This window comes from Schistocerca gregaria, chromosome 2 (genome assembly GCF_023897955.1).
Source record: "Schistocerca gregaria isolate iqSchGreg1 chromosome 2, iqSchGreg1.2, whole genome shotgun sequence".
In the NCBI taxonomy this organism is placed as follows: Eukaryota; Metazoa; Arthropoda; class Insecta; order Orthoptera; family Acrididae; genus Schistocerca; species Schistocerca gregaria.
The window spans coordinates 543,239,708-543,260,321 of record NC_064921.1 but is presented as its reverse complement, the minus strand read 5'-3'; the positions used below and the strand labels follow the sequence as shown (position 1 = coordinate 543,260,321).

Below are 20,614 nucleotides of genomic sequence, written 5' to 3'. Positions count from 1 at the left end.
TTCGATCATATTAAAAAGAACCTTAGGATTTTGACTTACACCTTCCAACGCGAAATGGCTCGTGTCCACCTAACTAGAACGGTCGAAGCTAGTCATGAGAAACATTCTGGAACAAAGACATATCCGACTGGCCACAAGCAAATAGTCTACAAAAACAAGGGTGATATTCGCATCAGTCGTTATTCCTTGAGTGTTTGGAGACCGACCGCTGCTACATCTAAAGATCTTCCAGTCCATTCCACGGTGAATCACGTCAGTAATCAGACTGACGGAGGTGTCTTACAAAGGCTGTGACTTTAAAAATACTCTGAGACTAAGTTTTAAAGCTTGCAATTAATTAATTAATTTGAGTTAATTAGTTCAGATCAGAACTTAAGATACCGATCAAGATACAGACTTATATTACTAAGCTTATAAATGTGCTGCGTGCAGATAAAAAAGCTCTTGGTCCAAAGTGTTGGTGTGTACTGTTTAGTGTAATAACACTAAGTACATTGTCACCAATTCTTTCTACACAAAAGGAAATTCAGTTTAAGCCTATTGTATGAAAGCTATTTAAACGTACAGAACTTTGTAGATTTATAACTAGAATTTTCTGAAATTGTACGCAAATATTGTTTAGGCAGTCAATAGCAGACTTGATACTTCTTCAAAACAAAATTTACTCTTATACGGCACCAGTTGCATAATGTGACAAAACTGAGAATTGTTCTGCAAAGAGGAACACTAAGTACAAGTTCTGAGGTTATCTGTCACTCACTGTAGTTCTTCAACTCCTTGTCGTGTGCTGTTTGGAAATACATGGAAATAGAATGAAAACTGGAATTCATCCACGCTGTTGGAGAAGAAAGCCACGAAAGTACTGAAAAAAAAAGCTTAGGCGCAAAGAGCGGAACTCACCGTCTCTGCACGCTAGCAGGCGGTCGTGGCCCGTCTTAACGGAGCCGCGCTTCCTCGGCGGTGCTGTGCAACAAGAACAATGTTTATTTCTGGCAGCGCTCTCAGGGAAACACAATGTAAGCATTCAGCAGGGTTTTTGGAGTAAAGCTTGCTTACAACACAGCTTCAGCCTTGATGAACGTAAGGATCACGTGAAGCATGAGGCACTGCTCTGTCAATTTACTACCGGGCATAGGCAACTGTTGTGCGGGCAGTGTATGCCACATGGGAAGTATGCTCGGGAAAACGGATTAAATATTAAAGTCTTCATTTTTACCTTTTTCCCCTAGCCAGAAGGGCAGAACGAACTGTTGCAAATTTCAGTTTCTTCCAGCAAAATTGAATGTGAATGTGAAGTAGCTCGTCGCCCCCAAAGAAGGGATTGCACTAGCACTAAGCGTAACCACAGATACGTTGCACTCAGCTTTTACCAACCTAAAAATCAGTGTTTATGTATTCGTGCACTTGGACTCAGGTGCTGTTTGGCAGGAATCACTGTTTACGTGTGGAACAATCTACTTTCCAGACAGTAGCCACATGCTTTATTAGTTGTGGACTGTTGTAAAGCCTCCCACTTCTAAAATACATTGTAAGATTGAAGAAAGAAGTTCCGAATGGGACGGAAATCGGGAAATGTGATGTGCATGTGCAGAAAAATCATGAGATCGAGATTCACACATTGACTAAGTCAGTAACGCGCTGGACCACCTGTGGCCCTTATGGAAGCAGTTATTTGGATGTTCCTGACGGATATCGTGCCAAACTCTGTCCAAGTGACGCGTTAGATCGTCAGTATCCCGAGCCGGTTGGAGAGCGCTACCCATACCGCTCAAAACGTTCTCAACTGGGGAGAGATCCGGCTACCTTGCTGGGCAACGTAGGATTTGGCAAGCCCAAAGACAATCAGTAGAAATTCACGCCGTGACCGGGCGGGCGTTATCTTGCTGAAATGTAATCCCAGGATAGGTTCCTGCTTTGAAAAGCAATAGCACCCCAGACCATCACTCCTGGTTATAAGACCGTTTGGGGGGTGACAGTCACGTTGATATCCCTCTACAGTCCGGTACGTCTCCATATACATCTTTACCGGTCATCGTGGCTCAGCCCGAAGCTGGTCTCTTCCCTGAGGACAGTTCTAATCCTGTCAATCAGATACCTGGCTGAATACGTGTCTGGGGACGCCCTGGACAGCGGTGGGATACCAACCTGATCCTCGCCCGTCATACGGCCAGACAGATAAGAGTCATTGTCTAGGATGCCATTTCTTTTCATAGCAAAACCCCTGGCTACTCTTATAGCACAGTGGTACGTCGACGATATTCTATGCCCCACTTTCTTTTCCTTCAAAAAATGTTCAAATGTGTGTGAAATCTTAAGGGGCTTAACTGCTAAGGTCATCAGTCCCTACTTAACCTAAGTATGAACACACACCCATGTCCGCGGGAGTACTCGAACGTCCGCCGGGACCAGCCGCATAGTCCATGACTGCAGAGCCGTAGACCGCTCGGTTTGTTTTCCTTCATGGCAAGCCATCCTGGTGTTACATTTCAACAAGACAATTCTCACAAGCATATGGCGAGAGTTTCTGATGCTTGCCCTCGTGCTTGCCAAATTCCACCTTGGTCTGCAAGGTTACCGGATCTATTGTCAATTAGGAACGTTTAGAGTATTATGGTTAGGGCCCTTCAACCATTCGGGATTTTCGCGAATCTAACGGTTCAGTTGGACAGAATTCGGTATGATATTCCTCAGGACATCCGACAAGTCTGTCAATCGATGTCAAGCTGAATAACAGCTTGCATAAAGTCCAGAGGTGGATCAAAGTCTCATTGTCTTGCACAATTTTTAAAGCTCATTCTCTTCAATAAATCATCCAATTTTTCTGGAACAGTAATTTTGTTTGTACATGACCGTCACATGACTGTTTTCCGTTCCATCTGGATAATTCCTTCAGGGTGCAACGTTTTTTTTGTTTCGTTTTTCTTCTAGCAGACTGACGTAGAAATGAAATAAATCCCTGAGGTTACCCAGAGACAGCCTACATACGGCTTTGCCTCTTTCGTCTGCTTTCCACGGAGAGGGGAGGGTCTGCCGTGCTACGCACCCTCCGGCAGTAGATGTGGCTGTTGGGCTCGGCTCGGCGAGGTGACCTCGTTAGTGGCGCGGTGAGTGCCGTCCAACGACCCACAGATGTAATTAACGCATGTATCGCACTGGTTATTTCTCGACGCCGCTCCTGGAATGAGGTGGCCGATAGCCGAGCGGGTCTCTTGTAGCAGCAAAGGGCGCTGCCTGTAAGATACAAATACCAGCAGTCACACATAGCAGAGGGCTGGCAGTTCCAGAAAAAATTGCTGCAGTCTGTACACTGACAACCGAAAACACTGCAATTTTTAGTATATTCGTCCTGTAAATTCTGGTAAACCATTTAAATATAGACTTGAGTTCTAAACAGTTAGATCTGTGAGCACTTGTTGATGTTTCCCTCTGTGGAACGCATCTACCTGAAAGCCGTTTAGTTAGTTAGCTTTTTGTTCCGTGGATCATTATCAAGATAAATCATAAGGATGTGGAAGGAATAATTTTACGTTCAAAAAAGAAAAAAATGGCTCTGAGCACTATGGGACTTCAATTCTGAGGCCATCAGTCCCCTAGAACTTAGAACTTCTTAAACATAACTAACCTAAGGACGTCACACACAACCATGCCCGAGGCAGGATTCGAACCTGCGACCGTAGCGGTCGCGCGGTTCCCGACTGTAGCGACCAGAACCGCTCGGCCACTTCGGCTGGCTTCAAATAATAAATTAATTTTTAAATACGGCTACTTGCTGTCAATTTAGAACTCTCTTTCTTTAAATTTTTTTTATAGAGAGATTTGTATTAGTAATTTCTACCCACCACCTTTTACACGTTATGTGAGGCCACTGTTGAACTGTTTAGCATAGGACGTTACAGATCTTATCCCCGGTGACCTACAGAATGGAAAACGCCCATAAAATCATGCAGATCGAAAGGAAATATGATAACGCAATACACAGTGACTTATTAAGGGAAATTTACTGAGTGTTGTCCAGTTAAGCATGAAGGTATGGGTGCCACACCTCACTCGGACATACACTCTGTGATCAAAAGTATCCGGACAATCAAAAAAACATACGTTTTTTTATATGAGGTGCATTGTGCTGCCACCTACTACCAGGTACTCCATATCAGCGACCTCAGTAGTCATTAGACATCGTGAGAGAGCACAATGGGGCGCCCCGCGGAACTCACGGACTTCGAAAGTGGTCAGGTGATTGGGTGGCACTTGTGTCATACATCTGTACGCGAAATTTTCGCACTCCTGAGCATCTCTAGATCCACTGTTTCCTATATGATAATGAAATGGGAACGTGTAGCGACACGTATAGCACAAAAATGTACAGGCCGACCTCGTTTGCTGACTAACAGAGACCGTCGACAGTTGAAGAGGATCGTTATGTGTAATAGGCAGACATCTATCCAAACCATCAGTATCCACTACATCAGTATCCACTGCAAGCACTATGACAGTTAGGTGGGACGTGAGAAAAGTTGCATTTCATGGTCGAGCAGCTGCTCATAAGCCACACGTCACGCCGGTAAATGCCAAACGACGCCTCGCTTGGCGTGAGGAGCGCAAACATTGGACCATTGAAAGGTGTAAAAACGTTGTATGGAGTAACGAATCACGGTACACAACGTGGCGATCCGATGGCAGGCTGTGGATATGGCGAATACCCGGTGAACGTCATCTCCCAGCGAGTGTAGCGCCAACAATAAAATTCGGAGTCGGTTTTGTTATGGTGTGGTCATGTTTTTCATGGAGTGGTTTTGCGTAGCACTATCACAGCACAGGCTTACCTGATGTTTTAAGCACCTCCTTGCTTCCTACTGTTGAAGATCAATCCAGGAATGGCGACTGCATCTTTCAACACGATCGAGAACCTGTTCATAGTGCACGGCCTGTGGCGGAGTGGTTACACGACAATAACATCCCTGTAGTGGCCTTGCCTGCACAGAATCCTGACCCGAATCTTATAGAACACCTCTGGGATGTTTTAGAACGCGGACGCCGTGCCAGGCCTCACCGACCAACATTGACACCTCTCCACAGTGCAGCATTCCGTGAAGAATGGGCTCGCATTCCCCATGTAACCTTTAAGCACCTGATTGAACGTACGCCTGCGGGAGCAGAAGCTGTCATTAGGGTTAAGGATGGGCCAGCACCGTACTGAATTCCAGCATTACCGATGGAGGGTGCCACGTACTTGTAAGTCATTTTCAGCCAAGTGTCCTGATACTTTTGATCACATAGTGTATTAATGAAGAGGTTCAGCAAAGGGTTAAGGATGGGCCAGCACCGTACTGAATTCCAGCATTACCGATGGAGGGTGCCACGTACTTGTAAGTCATTTTCAGCCAAGTGTCCTGATACTTTTGATCACATAGTGTATTAATGAAGAGGTTCAGCAAAGGGTTAAGGATGGGCCAGCACCGTACTGAATTCCAGCATTACCGATGGAGGGTGCCACGTACTTGTAAGTCATTTTCAGCCAAGTGTCCTGATACTTTTGATCACATAGTGTATTAATGAAGAGGTTCAGCAAACTACGAAAGAAACTATAGCTTGCTATAACAGTCTGTCTTACTGCCAAAAGACTTACAAAACATTATTTACCCACTGAACCAAGAATATAAACCTATAATCATCACAGCAGCGATTGCAAATACAAACTACAGCCTTGGCGTTGGTAGGTGGATTCATAAAAAAAAAGTATAAAACAATGTCGCGGATACGGCCAATGATTGCATAAAAGGTTAGTAATATAAAGAAAGAGTCCCGGAAAAGACGAAAATAAATACTGCTGTTAAAGTGCATGATGGGTACAGCTAGTTGGTTGTGACGATTAGATCTATGAAATGAGACCCCGATGCGAATTACTTGACTTTATGGTCACCTAGTTCCCGTGTATGCAACGAAGGCGCATGCTTCCGCTCTTAAACTGTCCGAATCTAAAAGACGGCTGCAGTAGCGGCCTCAGATTGACCGAGTGCAAGTATCTTCTATGGCTATCTTCCAACAAGTGTTTTCTTACTTTAATCGCCAAAACGTAGCTGATTCTGCCAGCGTCGGGATCTAACCAGCCAATTGTAGTGGACCGACGACAGTTTTATAAAAAAAGTTTAACAATTTCCTACTCTTTCAGATATTGTACGGTGAACCACTATGACCGAGCGAGGTGACGCAATGGTTAGCCCACTGGACACACATTCAGGAGGACGACGGTTCAATCCCGCGTCCGGCCATCCTGATTTAGGTTTTCCGTGATTTCTCTAAATCGCTCCAGGCAAATGCCGGGATGGTTCCTTTGAAAGGGCACGGCCCACTTAATTCCCCATCCTTCCCTAATCCGATGAGGCCGATGACCTCGCTGTTAGGTCTCTTCCCCCAAACAACCCAACACAACCCTGAACCACTATCTGGCGGCGCGGGGTAGAAGACAGAAAATGTTTTACGCTACATGACAGAATATTAAGTCATGGCCCATCAAAGCCCTGCACGCACGCTTGAGCGGAAACTTTCCCCTTCTGCAGAAATAATTACTTCGAGCCAACAAGAGAACCCTTTACTATAATTTGAACAGACATTACAGCAGGCCGCACCAGGGTTTAACGGCTGCTTCAGCGCTACAAAGGCTTGTGCTTTTACCTTGCCTTCACGCTATTATCTCAGCTAAAACGTATTCCTTACGCTTCTCGCACATTGCAGCTTTCATAGCATGCCGCATGGCCTTCTCCATGCACCTGCTGTGTGGACTCGGCCAACTGGCTTCGGCTGCTTTTTACCTTTGCGGAGAATGTCTTTCAGCACCAGACAACTTTACAACTTCCCGTTTACGAGCCAGCTAAAAGCCCCCAAGGCTACCAAAATAACGGGACTGTATCACCCTATCAAGAGGAAAGGAGAATTATGGATAATTAACAATGCAATCGTTGGCGGTAATGAATATCGTATGTAATGTCATGTAGGATTAATGATCTGACTTATAAAGTTATAAAGCAGGTTACGGGCAAATTTTGGAATAAACCTCCATGTAACAACAGTGATAATAGAAATTCTTCTATAAAATAAGAGTTGTCACCGGAGAAACTTTCTCAATTTGCTTTCAAATTTTAATTTTCTCTCTTTCAGACTTTGCTATTACTGATAACCTAAAAACGCAGTAAAGAAATCATAGCACATTACTCTGTTGATGTCCGTGGATACAGCATGCAGTATACATTTGTTGGTGTTGTAACTGTAAACTGTACTCACATTTCCGAGTAAGTGCAGCAGGTAGTGAAATGCTTCTACGTTATAGTTTTATCTTTGCACTTACCAGCGTAACGGCACGCTACTATTCCACAAGGTAAATGGCACGCATCACCTTCTGTTACAGTTAGGCAGATGTTAGCAACGATCGAGACTGTCTCCTGTATATTTCACGTATAATAGTAGGCTTCTGTTATGCAAAGATAAAACTACGGAGTAAAAGCCTTTCAAAAACTTATCAAAACACAAACTGGTTCCATTAGAACTAGTGTACACTCTGCATTTACACACAGCTGTGAATTTTCTTGCAGTAAAACACTAACAGATGTTCACTATTGCCGGCCGCTGTGGCCGAGCGGTTCTAGGCGCTTCACTCCGGAACCGCGATGCTGATACGGTCGCAGGTTAGAATGCTGCCTCGGGCATGGATGTGCGTATATCCTTAGGTTAGTTACGTTTAAGTAGTTCTAACTCTAGGGGACTGATTACCTCAGATTTTAAGTCCCATAGTGCTTAGAGCCATTTGTACCATTTGTTCACTAATTGCTGTGCCCACAGACAATAACAGAGAAATGTGTTCTCATTTTTTTACTGAATTCTGTAGTCTTTCGTAACAGCGAAGAGGCCACCGAGAAACATTTGCTCACCGAGAATGTTGAAATGAACATCCTAGTTTACGTTCACGGTAACAGAATGAGTGAGGCGAAGTCATGGTATGGAAAACGCCATCAAACACTCTGGCATACACTACGCCATTTACGAAATTCAGTCAAACGCCTTATTGAGCTCACAGTGCTTTAGACGTCTGGTATCATTTGAAAAGAGGAAAACTCGCGAATAATCGGACTAGACGATACACCTCCGGTCAGCTAGTGTCTAGTTTCTGCGTTGTTTCGCCGGGCGATGACGTGCTGCTGTGACCAGAGGCCTGATGCGAAGTACCCTTTCAATTACATCCAATTCTATTCACTATGTTCACAAGGACTGCTTGAATTAGACATGCATTTACGGACAGCAGAAATTTCTGTAAGTTTTAAACAACATTGCCACTGCCAAGGAGTTTATCTCACCTCCGCTCCCTGTCGGTTGGAATGTTTTTACAGCTACCGATCTTCCGCTGTCTTACATGGCTACGAATGGAACAACATTCCTTGTAGACGCATTGGTTAGCCGCCGTTGATATGGCATCTTCTTGCATCATATGGTAATAGGTATGCTCCAGTTCTTTAATGCTATTCTGTAACGTTTTCACGTCCACTCATGCTACTGCGATGACTCCATAGAAGCAACTGGCACATTCACCTCACATGTCTGCCATGACTTTCGTCAGTTGTTGAGGGTCACGTGACCGCCTGGTACTAGTCATACACCAGCTCAGCGCTCCAAAGCGACCAGTGTAGTCTTTTGAGTGGGTGACCAATATTTCGCCTGGTGGTCTCAGAATCGTTTCTGGCGCATAGTGTCAACGTTTTATGGTACATTTTTGGGGAGGAACCGATCAAAACATCAAGTGATAAATGTGTTCCAATCACTTGCATTTGCTTGCATACAAAAGTTAGACAATGAACAATTAAGGCTAAATCATACACATACTCTCATTGATAATTAATTCTTCATACACGATAAAGGAAACCAGTTCCAACTTCTTAATAAACATTTAATAATGGAAACCTGTGCAAATGCAAATCTAATGAATCTAACATGAGGGTCGGAGGGAAAATTTAGGATGAATCGCGCAAGTGCCGAGTGAATGTTGTGAAATTGGTTAGCATAGAAAAGAACTACAGAAAGTAATACATGGAACTATTGAAGGTAATGCGTAAAATTATTGAAGGCAATACGTCACACCTGTTGTGGATTTTGGTAGCAAACTGATCATGACTTCACAAGGTAAATTTTCAGAGTCAGGCCCTGAGATTGTAAAATTATAGTTGACTTGAAATTCCGTACGTCTCACGCAGTAGAGGCTCAGTCTCAACATAGCGTAGCTGACAGTGACCGAAGTACGACTACTGTGTCCTCAAACTGTGGTAGTGTAGCCAGTGACCCTTTCTTGTGGCTAAGTGGTGGCTGGGGCTGACGAAGATGGTGCAGTGGCAGCAGTGCTTGAGAGACAAGAGAAAATCGTCTGAATTAGACTAACAAGCAAGAAAAAGAATTGAAATGATTCATTTATGAGGGTGTCCGACAAGGAGACCTTGAATAGTTAAACTTGATTGGCTGGGCTTTGAATCTTTGTGCTCAGACTGATCAAAGTGCTCGTGAGAGAGCGTCGACCCCTTCTCTAGGCTATGTTTTGCTTGGTTAACCAATGATTTCCTTTTTGCCATGCCTCTCTCCTGAGGCAATGAGGCAGCTTCCTTCTGCCACTATCGTGCTTCTCTGCCACTGTCGAAAAAATTGGATGAACCGATGTCTGTAGGTCGCATGCCATTAAACAAAGTTATATGGTAACAGTTATACATTTGCCGGTGTCTCACACTCTTCAAAAGCTTAGCTTGGAGCACTCTTTTCACTTGAAGGATAATGATCTCCAGTACCATCCGAAAACTCGACTTTCTGCATTTGACTGACAAATATCTCCTTGTGCTAAGAATCCTCCTCACTCCATCTCATAAAAATATTTGCACGAGCTAACTTTTGTCCATCTGCATGGTGGCACAGCTTTGGCAATGAGCACATCTCCTCACGGGCCTTTTGAGCATGACTCAGCAGGGGTCCTGACTGTTCTGCTGCTTGGCCATGCACCCGTGTCGCCCAAGGTGCTTCCAAAATATTCCGTTATTCCCAGGTAGCATGCAAATCTGTTTTAGGTTGCTACTGAAACTGATAATATTCTGTACATGTAATGTCAATTCATTTCTCCGTTGTAATTAATTTTTTGGGTGGAGGGTGTGTCTCTAATATGAATTTATACGTGTATGATCATCTCTGAGGCAGCGATGAACTGGAGATTTTCCAGTACGACCATTTCACGAGTGTACCGTGAATATCAGGAATCCGGAGAAACACCAACGACGACTGAAGAGAATCGTTCAGCGTGACAGACGTGCAGCCCTTCCGTAAATTGCAGCTGATTTCAATGCTGGGCTATCAACAATTGTCAGCGTGTCAACCATTCTACGAAACACCATCGATATGGGCTTTTGGAGCCGAAGGCCCTTTCGTGTACCCTTGATGACTGCACGACAGAAAGCTTTATGCCTCACCTGGGCCCGTCAACACTGAACACTGGTTCGTTCATGACTGGAAACATGAGTCTCGTTTCAAATTGTATCGAGCGGATGGACGTGTACTGGTATGGAGACAACCTCATGAAGCCGTGGATCTTGCATGCCAGCAGGGGACTGTTCAAACTGGCGAAGGCTCTGTAGTGATGTGGGGCGTATGCAGTTCGAATGATATAGGACCCCTGATACATCTAGATAGGACTCCGACAGGTGACACGTACGTAAGCATCCTGTCTGATCACTTGCATACATTCATGTTCATTGTGCACCTCTACGGTATTGGACAATTCCAGCAGGACAATGCGACACCCCACACGTCCAGAATTGCTACAGAGTGTCTCTTCTGAGTTTAAACACGTCCGATGGCCACCAGACTCCCCAGACATGAACATTGTTGAGCATACCTACAGGAGTCATGGTGTCATATTCCTCAAGCGCTACTTCAGACGTTAGTCGAGTCCATGCCACGTCGTGTTGCGGCACTTCTGCATGCGGGCGGGGGCCCTACACTATATTAGGCAGGTGTTCCCGTTTCTTTGGCTCTGCAGAGCACAAACAAATATATTACGTAATACTGAAAAAGAATTACAATGATCGCAGTCAGATCGAGGAAATTTATTGCTTTTGTTAGTAAATATCTTTAATTTAGTTTTAGTGATTGTGAAAGTGTATTTGTTTTGAAAAGTAGCAAGCCATTCACATGTACCTTCTCATTTAATATGAGAATAACACGGTAATTAGATGATAATGACAAGTCAGAATACAATAACAATGTTTTACTGAAGGGAATTGGATTACAGTGACTGTACGTACTGCCTTCTAACTAACTTTATATCAAATATATTTGAATTGGTGCAAGTCTTCCTGTTCTTTCTGTGAGTGCATGAGAATGGGAAACATGTTGGGTCTGGGACAGGCAATGCATTGACTGATGGAAAGAAGAGAAGTTGCCGCCTTGCATTGGCAATGGCGGGCAGCCTCTGATGTTGACTTCAGGAAAGTCACCATGCCGGAACAGCTATGGGAGGTGTGAGCTATTGTGCGTTTTTGACCGAGCCCTCCCCAGCGGCCAACTTGAGGTCAGGGAAGGGACTCCGTGAGCGGAGTGTTCTCAGGAAATAACTATCTTACGCTTTAGTAAAGGAATAGGGCTTGTATAAAAGTAATAACTTAGCCTCGAGGGCCGTTTTTGTTTTCAGAGGACCTTTGATGCAAGGCTAGATGATGGTCACGAAAACGTGTGACTGGTAAAAATGTTAATGACGTTACGGAGACGGAGCAGAAGCGTCAGCATTTTGAGAGAAGAAGGGCGAATAGAAAAGTCACTGGCGTTTTGCCATGGATCCTTTTTCTTGGAGGAATTTTTGTGCGTGAAGGAATCTAGCCTTTGGTCAGCTGAGTGTTCATATTCTGCGATTGGCGGGCATCTTCTGTTTTGGGGGAAGGAACAACTGGTTGTGTGTTTTAGCTAAAAAGTGTAAGAGCTCACTGGGAGACAGGGAGCTGTGAACATCTAGTGCACATCAGTAGCTTTCGTTCGAAAACGGAGCGCCATGCACATTTGACACGTATCTTAGCACACGAGAGGGTCCTGACTTCATGACGACAGAAGCTCGACCCTAATATTGTAACACACAGCCACACCCACAATGGTAGCGTTCTGCAAGTCTCATGCCGATTCAATGCAGTTAGCATAATTAGTAGTAACGGCATTATAGGGCATCTTTTGGTCCACATTTGCTCAAGTCGTTGCGATTGTCAGTCCCAAGTCCAACATTACTTTAGTAGGTACGCGAGCTTCTCAGTAACTATCAAGCCAACAGTCTCTATATTCGTTTGGGTAAAAGTTTGTGAATACTTTTCAGAACGTCAGTTGCGTCTAAGGGACATGTTTTCTTGTTCGTTGAAGTAACGCTGAATACCAATACGTTTATTTGGTTGAATGCACTATGGGAACATTTGCGAAGTAGACAGATATTCTTTCGGAGTCAGACACATTTAATACGTGTTTTAACCGAATAAATTCATGTGTTGATATAAAACTTGTTTCTGTCAACACCTTCCATTAACATCAAATTTGTTATTTTGTGATTCTCCTCTTTAGGATTCATAGCTAAGACTGTAACATGCTTGCGTTATCCGCTCCATTGTTAACAATAATTACAGATTAATTCTTATAAGTGTCTGCAGCTCTTAATTAAATTTCCCGGTCAGGGTAATTATTTTTAGATGCAAGGAGTTTTGCATTGTGCTAAGGTCGACGACTTGCTCTACATGTGCCATGTGGTTGTATCACAATTTATCTATATCGGTAGCTATCAATCTTTAAAGAAACAAACTCCCGTGTATGAAATACTTTAAACGCCTGCTTACTTTACAAATGAGTTAATGTGTTAAATATTTGACGTTAAGTATGTAAAACTTTTGTCATTGGAAACACAAAGCTACAATTGTGTTGGTTTTATTAGTTTTGGATTATTTACCCATCGAAAGTCAAACCGAAACTGGCAAACCAAAAAGTGATATCCCATTTATAGGTTCATGTAAGACTTTCTAGAAAATAGTGCACAATGTCATGGCGTTTACTAAAGTGAAGGGAATCTCAATAAAGCAATAGATTTCCTTGCTAATAGAAAAGCCCCAGGTGAACATGAGATCCCTGCAGAAGTTGTTAAGTATACAAGTATGTGCTTCTGAAACATTTACACTCACTTAGCGCAACCAGCTGAGTATGCAGAATTCGAAGAGTGTTTCTCTGTATAAACAGAAAGGAGACAGATGTCACTACAGCAGTTACCAAGGTATTTCATGGCTAAGTGTAGTCGAGGAGGCATATGCGTGAGTCATTCTAATGCGATTAAAAATCCTAGCTTCCAGAACCTACCCCGAATGTGAATACGGCTTCAGACCTGGCTGATAAACAGTGGATGTGATCTTGTCTCTACGACAGCTGTGAGAGAAGTGCCATGAGCAGCAAGGGCCACTTCATACTGCCTTTACTGACGTTGTTAATGCATTTGATTTAGTGAGCAGAAATGGGCTATTCAAGTTGCTGCAGAAGACTGAATGACCACCTAAACTACTACAAATAGCTCTTTTTCATGAGAAAAGTCAAGCAAAAATCGGCTTCAGCGGTAAAACGTCAGTAGCTTTCTCTGTCAATAGCGGTGTAAAGCAGAGGTGTGTGTTCGTTCGTACTCTCTTTGGGGTCTACTTTTCCCTTCTGCTCACATTTAGATATAGTAAGTGAAAAAATTTTTTTCTTTCATTATTTTGCCGTGGGTGTCAGCGAGGATAAATTTCGTAGAGGTTTGAAATTATGAAGAAAGTTTGTTGGGAGTCGATAAGAGCTCATAGTCTCAAGTATTGGATGATTGTAGCCTGCGTAGTTCGCACGCCATGAGCTACACTGCCTCCAGATATAGGCCTATAGGCAGTTCCTAGCTGTAATATTTGACTTACTGTGTTAAAACTTCAACGTGTAATTAGACTTAAGCGCAGATTATCAAAGCATTTTAAATTTTTATTCTGTCAATAAATATACGAAATACTGAAAATCTCATTTTTGATGCCCCTGAAAACCATTAGACAGGCAACCTGCAAATGGCATCAGGTGACTGTTTAATCATTTAGTAAAGTAATGGATGTCGCTACTGAAGTTTCCGTGGCGTCCCCCCCCCCCCTCCCACCCTTTCATGTATAGCAGGTTGGAATTTGGCCTGTGATGGCGTCGCCTTGTCCTTACGTGAAGACATGGCACCCTCTGAGAAGAGCTGCATACGTACTGGGAGGTTGTAGTTAAGATGACGATGTTCCGAGTGCCACAGCGAGGGCTGTATACATCGCAGAATGCTGAAACCTGCGCTCACAAAGTAGGCACGCTGAAAAAAAAAAAGTTCCACTTTCTGACACCAGTTGGAAAAATGGTGCTGTAAGCAACCGGAATATGGTATGGGTGCAAAAAAGAAGGGATGGGACGATGAAACAGATAATAACAGTGGTTCTGGCACGTTTATTAGGATATGGTCAAAACTTAAAACACTTGTTTAGTATGCTCTCTCGAATCATCAACACGCTATATTTGTAATAGGCATGATTGATAGTAGCTCGCAGGTTATCCATAGTAATCAGAGTGATATGTCTTTATGTGCTATCCTTAATATCACGAAGAGTTCGGATACATCCCTGATAGATACAATCTTTCAGATATCCCCACAATCAGAAGTTGCATGGATTTAGGCCAGCGGGAATATGGAACGCCCCAAATCTTGACATATCCTAGAGATGGTACGGTCGTTACCAAAGGTTATTCAAAGCAAATCTTCCACCTGGCAAGTGACACGTGGAGTCGCCCCAATTTGCGTGAAAGTAATGGTGTGGACACAGCTGCGGTTTTGCAAACTTAGAACCACGTGCTCCCCAAGGACGTCCTCATAACCTCCAGATGTCTCTACACACTTGATATGTTCATGTGGTATCATGTCCTCCAAGGAAAAGGACGAGTATAAAGGAGATGGTGAAATCACACCATACAGTCACACAAGTCGAGTGCAGTGGACATTCATGCACAATGTGTGGCATTCACAGTACTGTGGAGAGTAAAATTTGCCCTGTCTGGCAACATGTCATCATCTACATGCGCGTCAAAAAATGAGGGGCAAAGTCATGGCGTTGTAACCTATCTTGGAATTCATTTAGTGCCCATTCTTAATCTTATAGGGATACCAGTGTAAAATATGCTGCAAGATCTTTTGAGCTGTTGACGAGGGAAGAGAGAACCCACATGACAAAGTTCGAGCACTGGCTGCAGACTGTGGCATCGTGCGGCATGGTCAGTTATGGCTGCAGCAACTTCATCAACAACCTCCATGGGAATGGGCCGCCTCACTCCCCCTGCTGCACCAACTAGCTCACCTGTTTCTACAAATTTCGTGATCATATTGTTTAGCTCATTTATTGACATGAGGCCTGTTGTCAGGTATTTCTGTCAGCGATATTCCCGCAATGCAGCACTGCTATTGCTGTCATTCTCATAAATCATAGTTACCAGCAGTGCATAGTCTCTCTTTTAAATAGTCATTGAGTTTAGTACGGAAAACTTCAAGCTTCTTAACCCCTCACATCTACCAAACAAAAAATAACATCCTGACGTCAAAACAGGAAACATTTAATTTTCTGACTGCTTACAAAAATGGTTCAAATGGCTCTGAGCACTACACGACTTAACATCTTAGGTCATCAGTCCCCTAGACTTAGAACTACTTAAACCTAACTAACCTAAGGACATCACACACATCCATGCCCGAGGCAGGAATCGAACCTGCGACCGTAAAGGTTCCAGACTGTGGCGCCTAGAACCTCTCGGCCACTCCGGTCGGCGACTGCGTACAGCGGCACCTTTTCATCTGGTATCAGAAAGCGCAAGTATTATTTTATCCAGGATACTCCACGACCGCACCGGTTAATGAACGGAATTAGGAGGTTTAAGAGTCCTGTGCCGTTATACAGTGCGCACTGCTGCACGTGGAACACCCGCAGTTGAATTATAGCCACCCAGTATCTCTGTTAAAGCTGTATTGATGGCGCTACCGGATACAAGAATCGACAACTGTGAACAATAAAACTAATGCGATGTTAGTTTTATCTGACGTAGTTGTGGAGACCATTTCCTAATTTCCCTCGCAAAAGGCAATATAGCACATTACAGAGTTGGAGTTTAAACCGATTCTACGGCTTTTATCGCGTGACGAGCATCAGAGCGAGGTAAAGGAGGTTAAGAGGCGTCCAGAGGTGTGCATACAGTCACGTTATCTGCTCTCTACTCGTGAATGCAGCAGGCAGCGGGCCGACCAATAACAGAAGCCGGCGCTATGCACCGTACAGTAACTCGGGCAATATACGTTCCTGCAGATGCACACGAGTGCCCCGAGATACCCCTAGCTACGGGTCTCGTTTACGGCCCATATGAAACCGATGGGAACCGCTCCAAGCGATGCACCGGCGGAGCGCGAGTAACGCCCTCTGTGGCTGGAGCATTGGTCTGCGGAGCGGAGTGTTAACGTGGAGGCCCGAGCACACAAAGGAGGCGGCGGACTGGCGCCGGGCTGTCGCGCCTCCATTAGCGCCGCCCCCGCCGCCTCCGCCGCCCCCGCCAGCCCCTGCCGCCGCCAGATCGTGTTTCCGGACGGGCCGTCGCGACGGGCGGCCGCCGCTCTATCCCTGCCCAGGGGGGCTGAGGCACGTGGCGCGCGCCTGTCCTTCACACTCCAGAGGCACAAAGAGGCGGAAGGGCCCGCCGTTGTTTGATTACACGACTTGCCAAGCACTCAATGGAAGCATGTAAATCCATCAAAGCGTTAGGTTAGGAGGAAGCGTACGAACGGATTTTAAAGTGAAAGGACCTAGAGTCATTCGAAGAATGAGATTCATTGGCAGAACTCTCAGGAAGTGTGGCCCTCCTGTATTTAATCTGTCAGTTCAGAAGGGTCCGAGTCTGGATTAATAAATAAATATAACTGAATTATCCGTCGGTGCCTGTCATCAGTCTGTGAGTTTACACACTACCTAACCTTAATTATCCTAAGGACAAACACAGACACGAATGCCCGAGGGAGGACTCGAATCTCCACCGGGACCAGCCGCACAGTCCACAGTCCATGACTGCAGCGCCTTAGACCTGACCAATTTTCGACGATGATTGTAAATGTGATTTAAGAGAGAACTGGTCGCAATCAATTTCAACTGCTTAACTACATCGCATTTTCTTGGATTGGGTGACGATGTCATGTTTTGTGGTAACTCCACAAGGAGAGAGAAAGTTTTTAGTGTGTGATAGACTCACGTTTCACACCTGCCAGAATTCCATCACTTTTACGTGTACGGAATGAGAAATGAATCTAATTTCATCTAAATAAAGCAATTTATTTCATTGCATATAATACACAAAATACATGAAATGTAACGAATTTGTACATATGCATTATGTGCACCCTACAAGTACTTGTTTACATCTACAAATTGCAGCTCTGGAATACATCTGTCCATGACTTATTTCCACAATCCATACTTCTGTAGCTGGTATTATATTTGACAATACACTCCGTCTTCAGGGCACGAGTGGCCTACCGGGACCATCCGACCGCCGTGTCATCTTCAGTGGAGGATGCGGATAGGAGGGGCGTGGGGTCAGCACACTGCTCTCCCGGTCGTTATGATGGTATTCTTGACCGAAACCGCTACTATTTGGTCGAGTAGCTCCGCTATTGGCATCAAGAGGCTGAGTGCACCCCGAAAAATGGCAACAGCGCATGGCGGGCTGGATGGTCACCCATCCAATGGCCGACCACGTCCGACAGCGCTTAACTTCGGTGATCTCACGGGAACCAGTATTTGACAATACAAACAAATTATATTTGACAATACAAAAAAATTATATTTGATAATTCAAACTATTGCTAGCTCACCTACAACGTTTTAATGCCCCTGTTGTCATTACCAAACTACCAATAGTACTCCACGAGATTATTATTTATAACACTGATTACTGACGAAATGTGCAGGAGGAGCAGGCGACCAGTGAGGAGGGTACCAGGGTTTATATAACAAAAAAATCTTGTAATACGGGAGACAATGAAAAATACGGGACAATTCAGCACGATAAATAGCAAACACTTAAAATTCTACAAATATTATACATAACACAGATAAAATGATGTTCAGCTTACACTAGTGTCATTTGTGCATCAGATAAAAAAAGGCGTAAAGTGATTCATTACATTTTTTCATCAAACATACTGCTCCTGGCAATGCAAAAAGGTCTGCCGTGTTTTATAATATACTGCGAAAAAAGAAATTGCGTAAAATATCACCACTTCTGAACGCTTTCCAACAGCAATTATTCAGTAGTTACAAAAACTGGTACACAATCACCTATACTGCCAACACTTCAGATAATACTCCAAAAATTTGGTCTGAGTTTCATAATACTAATAGCATTTCAACATTTGTTTTCAACATAAAGTGCTGTGTATAAAGTAGCATGCAAGCAAGCGTGAAAAGATATACAGCGTGTAACTGAAATCCCTTTACAGACTACAAGGACAGGTTCCTTACACCAAGACAAGAAAAACTGTCTCTTAAACAACGGATATAAATGCATACCTTAAGACCTGACAGCACTTTTTCGTCTTCGATACTGTGAAACAAATCTCTTCTACCACAAAGCCTTTACTTTCCATAATTTGGGAGGTGGTAGAATGGACCAAAATAAGAAAAAAGTCCATTAAATATGGGCTCTAAGATGCATGCATTAAGAGCTATGAACACTTTTTAAATTGAAGAGGTGTGTTCTACAGCAGCGAAGATGAGCAAGTGCTCATAGCCCTTAACGCATGATTTTTAGAACCCATGTTTATTTGACTTTTACTTGTTTCGGTCCATACTGTCTCCTCCCAAAATATGGAAAGCAAAGAGTCTGCAATAGAAAAGATGTACTTGACGCTATTGAAGATGAACATATGCTCATAGTTCTGAATTTGTGCCGTTTAGAGTCCATTTTTACTATATTTCTTTCTTGGTTTGGTGTAAGGAACCTGTCCTCAAAGTCTGAAAAAGGAATTTACTTAGACTCTGCATTTTGTATTGAACTGGGACCTAGAAACGACGGAGAGGCTTCGTCCCCTCCGTAGCCCTCAGTGGTTCACAACCCCACAACAGGCTACAGCAGTCCACTCACCCCACTGCAGCCCCACACCAAATCCAGGGTTACTGTGCGTTTACGCCATTAATTATGATACACCCTGTATGTTTATTACCAAATTTTTTATGATACTCAAGGCATTACATTTTGGTTTCTCCCGCGTATTACAAATTAAGGTCCCTCGCCGTGTCATTATGTTTGCATTTTCGGGCTAATCGCAAGAACTGCTGAAGAAATTGTGATACGGTTTTCATTAGTAGGTAGAATGATGCACTAGGAAGGTTTCCTCATGTAATTTATTACCGCTACGTAATAATGAATGTAACTTATGTATTGCTATCTGTTTCATATTTAACTGACGTTTGGAGTGACATCTCGTGGCAATGATGGGAGTTACGAGATGGTCAGCTACTGAGGAGGCGGTATCTAACAGGAAAAAACAGTGAACAGCCGCTGCAACTAGTGACAGCAGCGAAGCTATGACTAGAGTCTACTTTTGGAGGATGGTGGTCTAACGAAAAAACGAGTGCCTGCAAACCGAACGTTCGTAGGATCATATTCTAGTTGGACCACAGGTTTACAATCTGCCTTGTAACCTAGCATTCATCTCTGAGTTATGTGGAGATTCGCCAGGAACAACGTGAAGTTTGGAGTCCACATTCAACGGTATATGCTCTTTCTCCAGTTAGATAATTAGGGTAGGGCAGGACACTCAGGTAACTAAGTAGTAACCAATTGGAAGACTTACAACAGACGACTGAGGCACACAAAAATGTTATTAATAGCAGTTATACATCTACATTAATGAAATCGACAAACTACAAAGACAGAACCCTGATTGGAAATGGAGAATAAAAGCTCCTAAGAACTTGTCTCCGGTAATGCATCGTTACCACAGTAGATGGCGCTGACGAATGACAGTTCCTCTGACCACGTGCTGGCTGTTCCTTGTGTGTTACAGGCTGTGTGATTGACACAGCGTACTGTGATCAGCAAAATGGTTCGGTATTCATGAACAGGTCGATATGATGTTTGTGTACGGCCATGCAGATGGAAACGGTTGAGAAGGAGCACGGATACCTCAAAACAAGTACCCTCAAAGGCACCAAGCACATCACACAACATTTCAAGCCGTTTTTGGGAGTTTGTGTGAACATGGGTCATTTCAGACAGACAAAGGTGGAGGGAGGCGTTGGACTGTGCATAAACTAGATCTGAAGGACAGAGTTCTACAGGACATTGAGAGAAACGCTACTACAAGCTCCAAATCTGGTGTTCGCACAATTCGCCGCCTCCCTGCACAATCGTCTGTCTGAAAGGATCCATGATCACACAAACGCCCAAAAAGGGCTTGAAATGTTGTGTATGTTGTTGGTGTCTGTGAGGGCACTTGTTTTCACCTGTTTTGCCG

The 20,614-nt window shown here is 43.9% G+C and overlaps 1 protein-coding gene across 1 annotated transcript in view; it reads right to left on the bottom strand.

Moving 5' to 3' along the window:
- LOC126335871 (uncharacterized) overlaps positions 1-20,614 on the bottom strand; it is a 1,498,073-nt gene that overhangs the window by 454,088 nt on the left and 1,023,371 nt on the right. Inside the window, exon 5 of the mRNA XM_049999344.1 lies at positions 901-963. Within this exon, the coding sequence (XP_049855301.1) occupies positions 901-963 (63 nt within the window). The remainder of the gene's footprint in view (positions 1-900; positions 964-20,614) is intronic.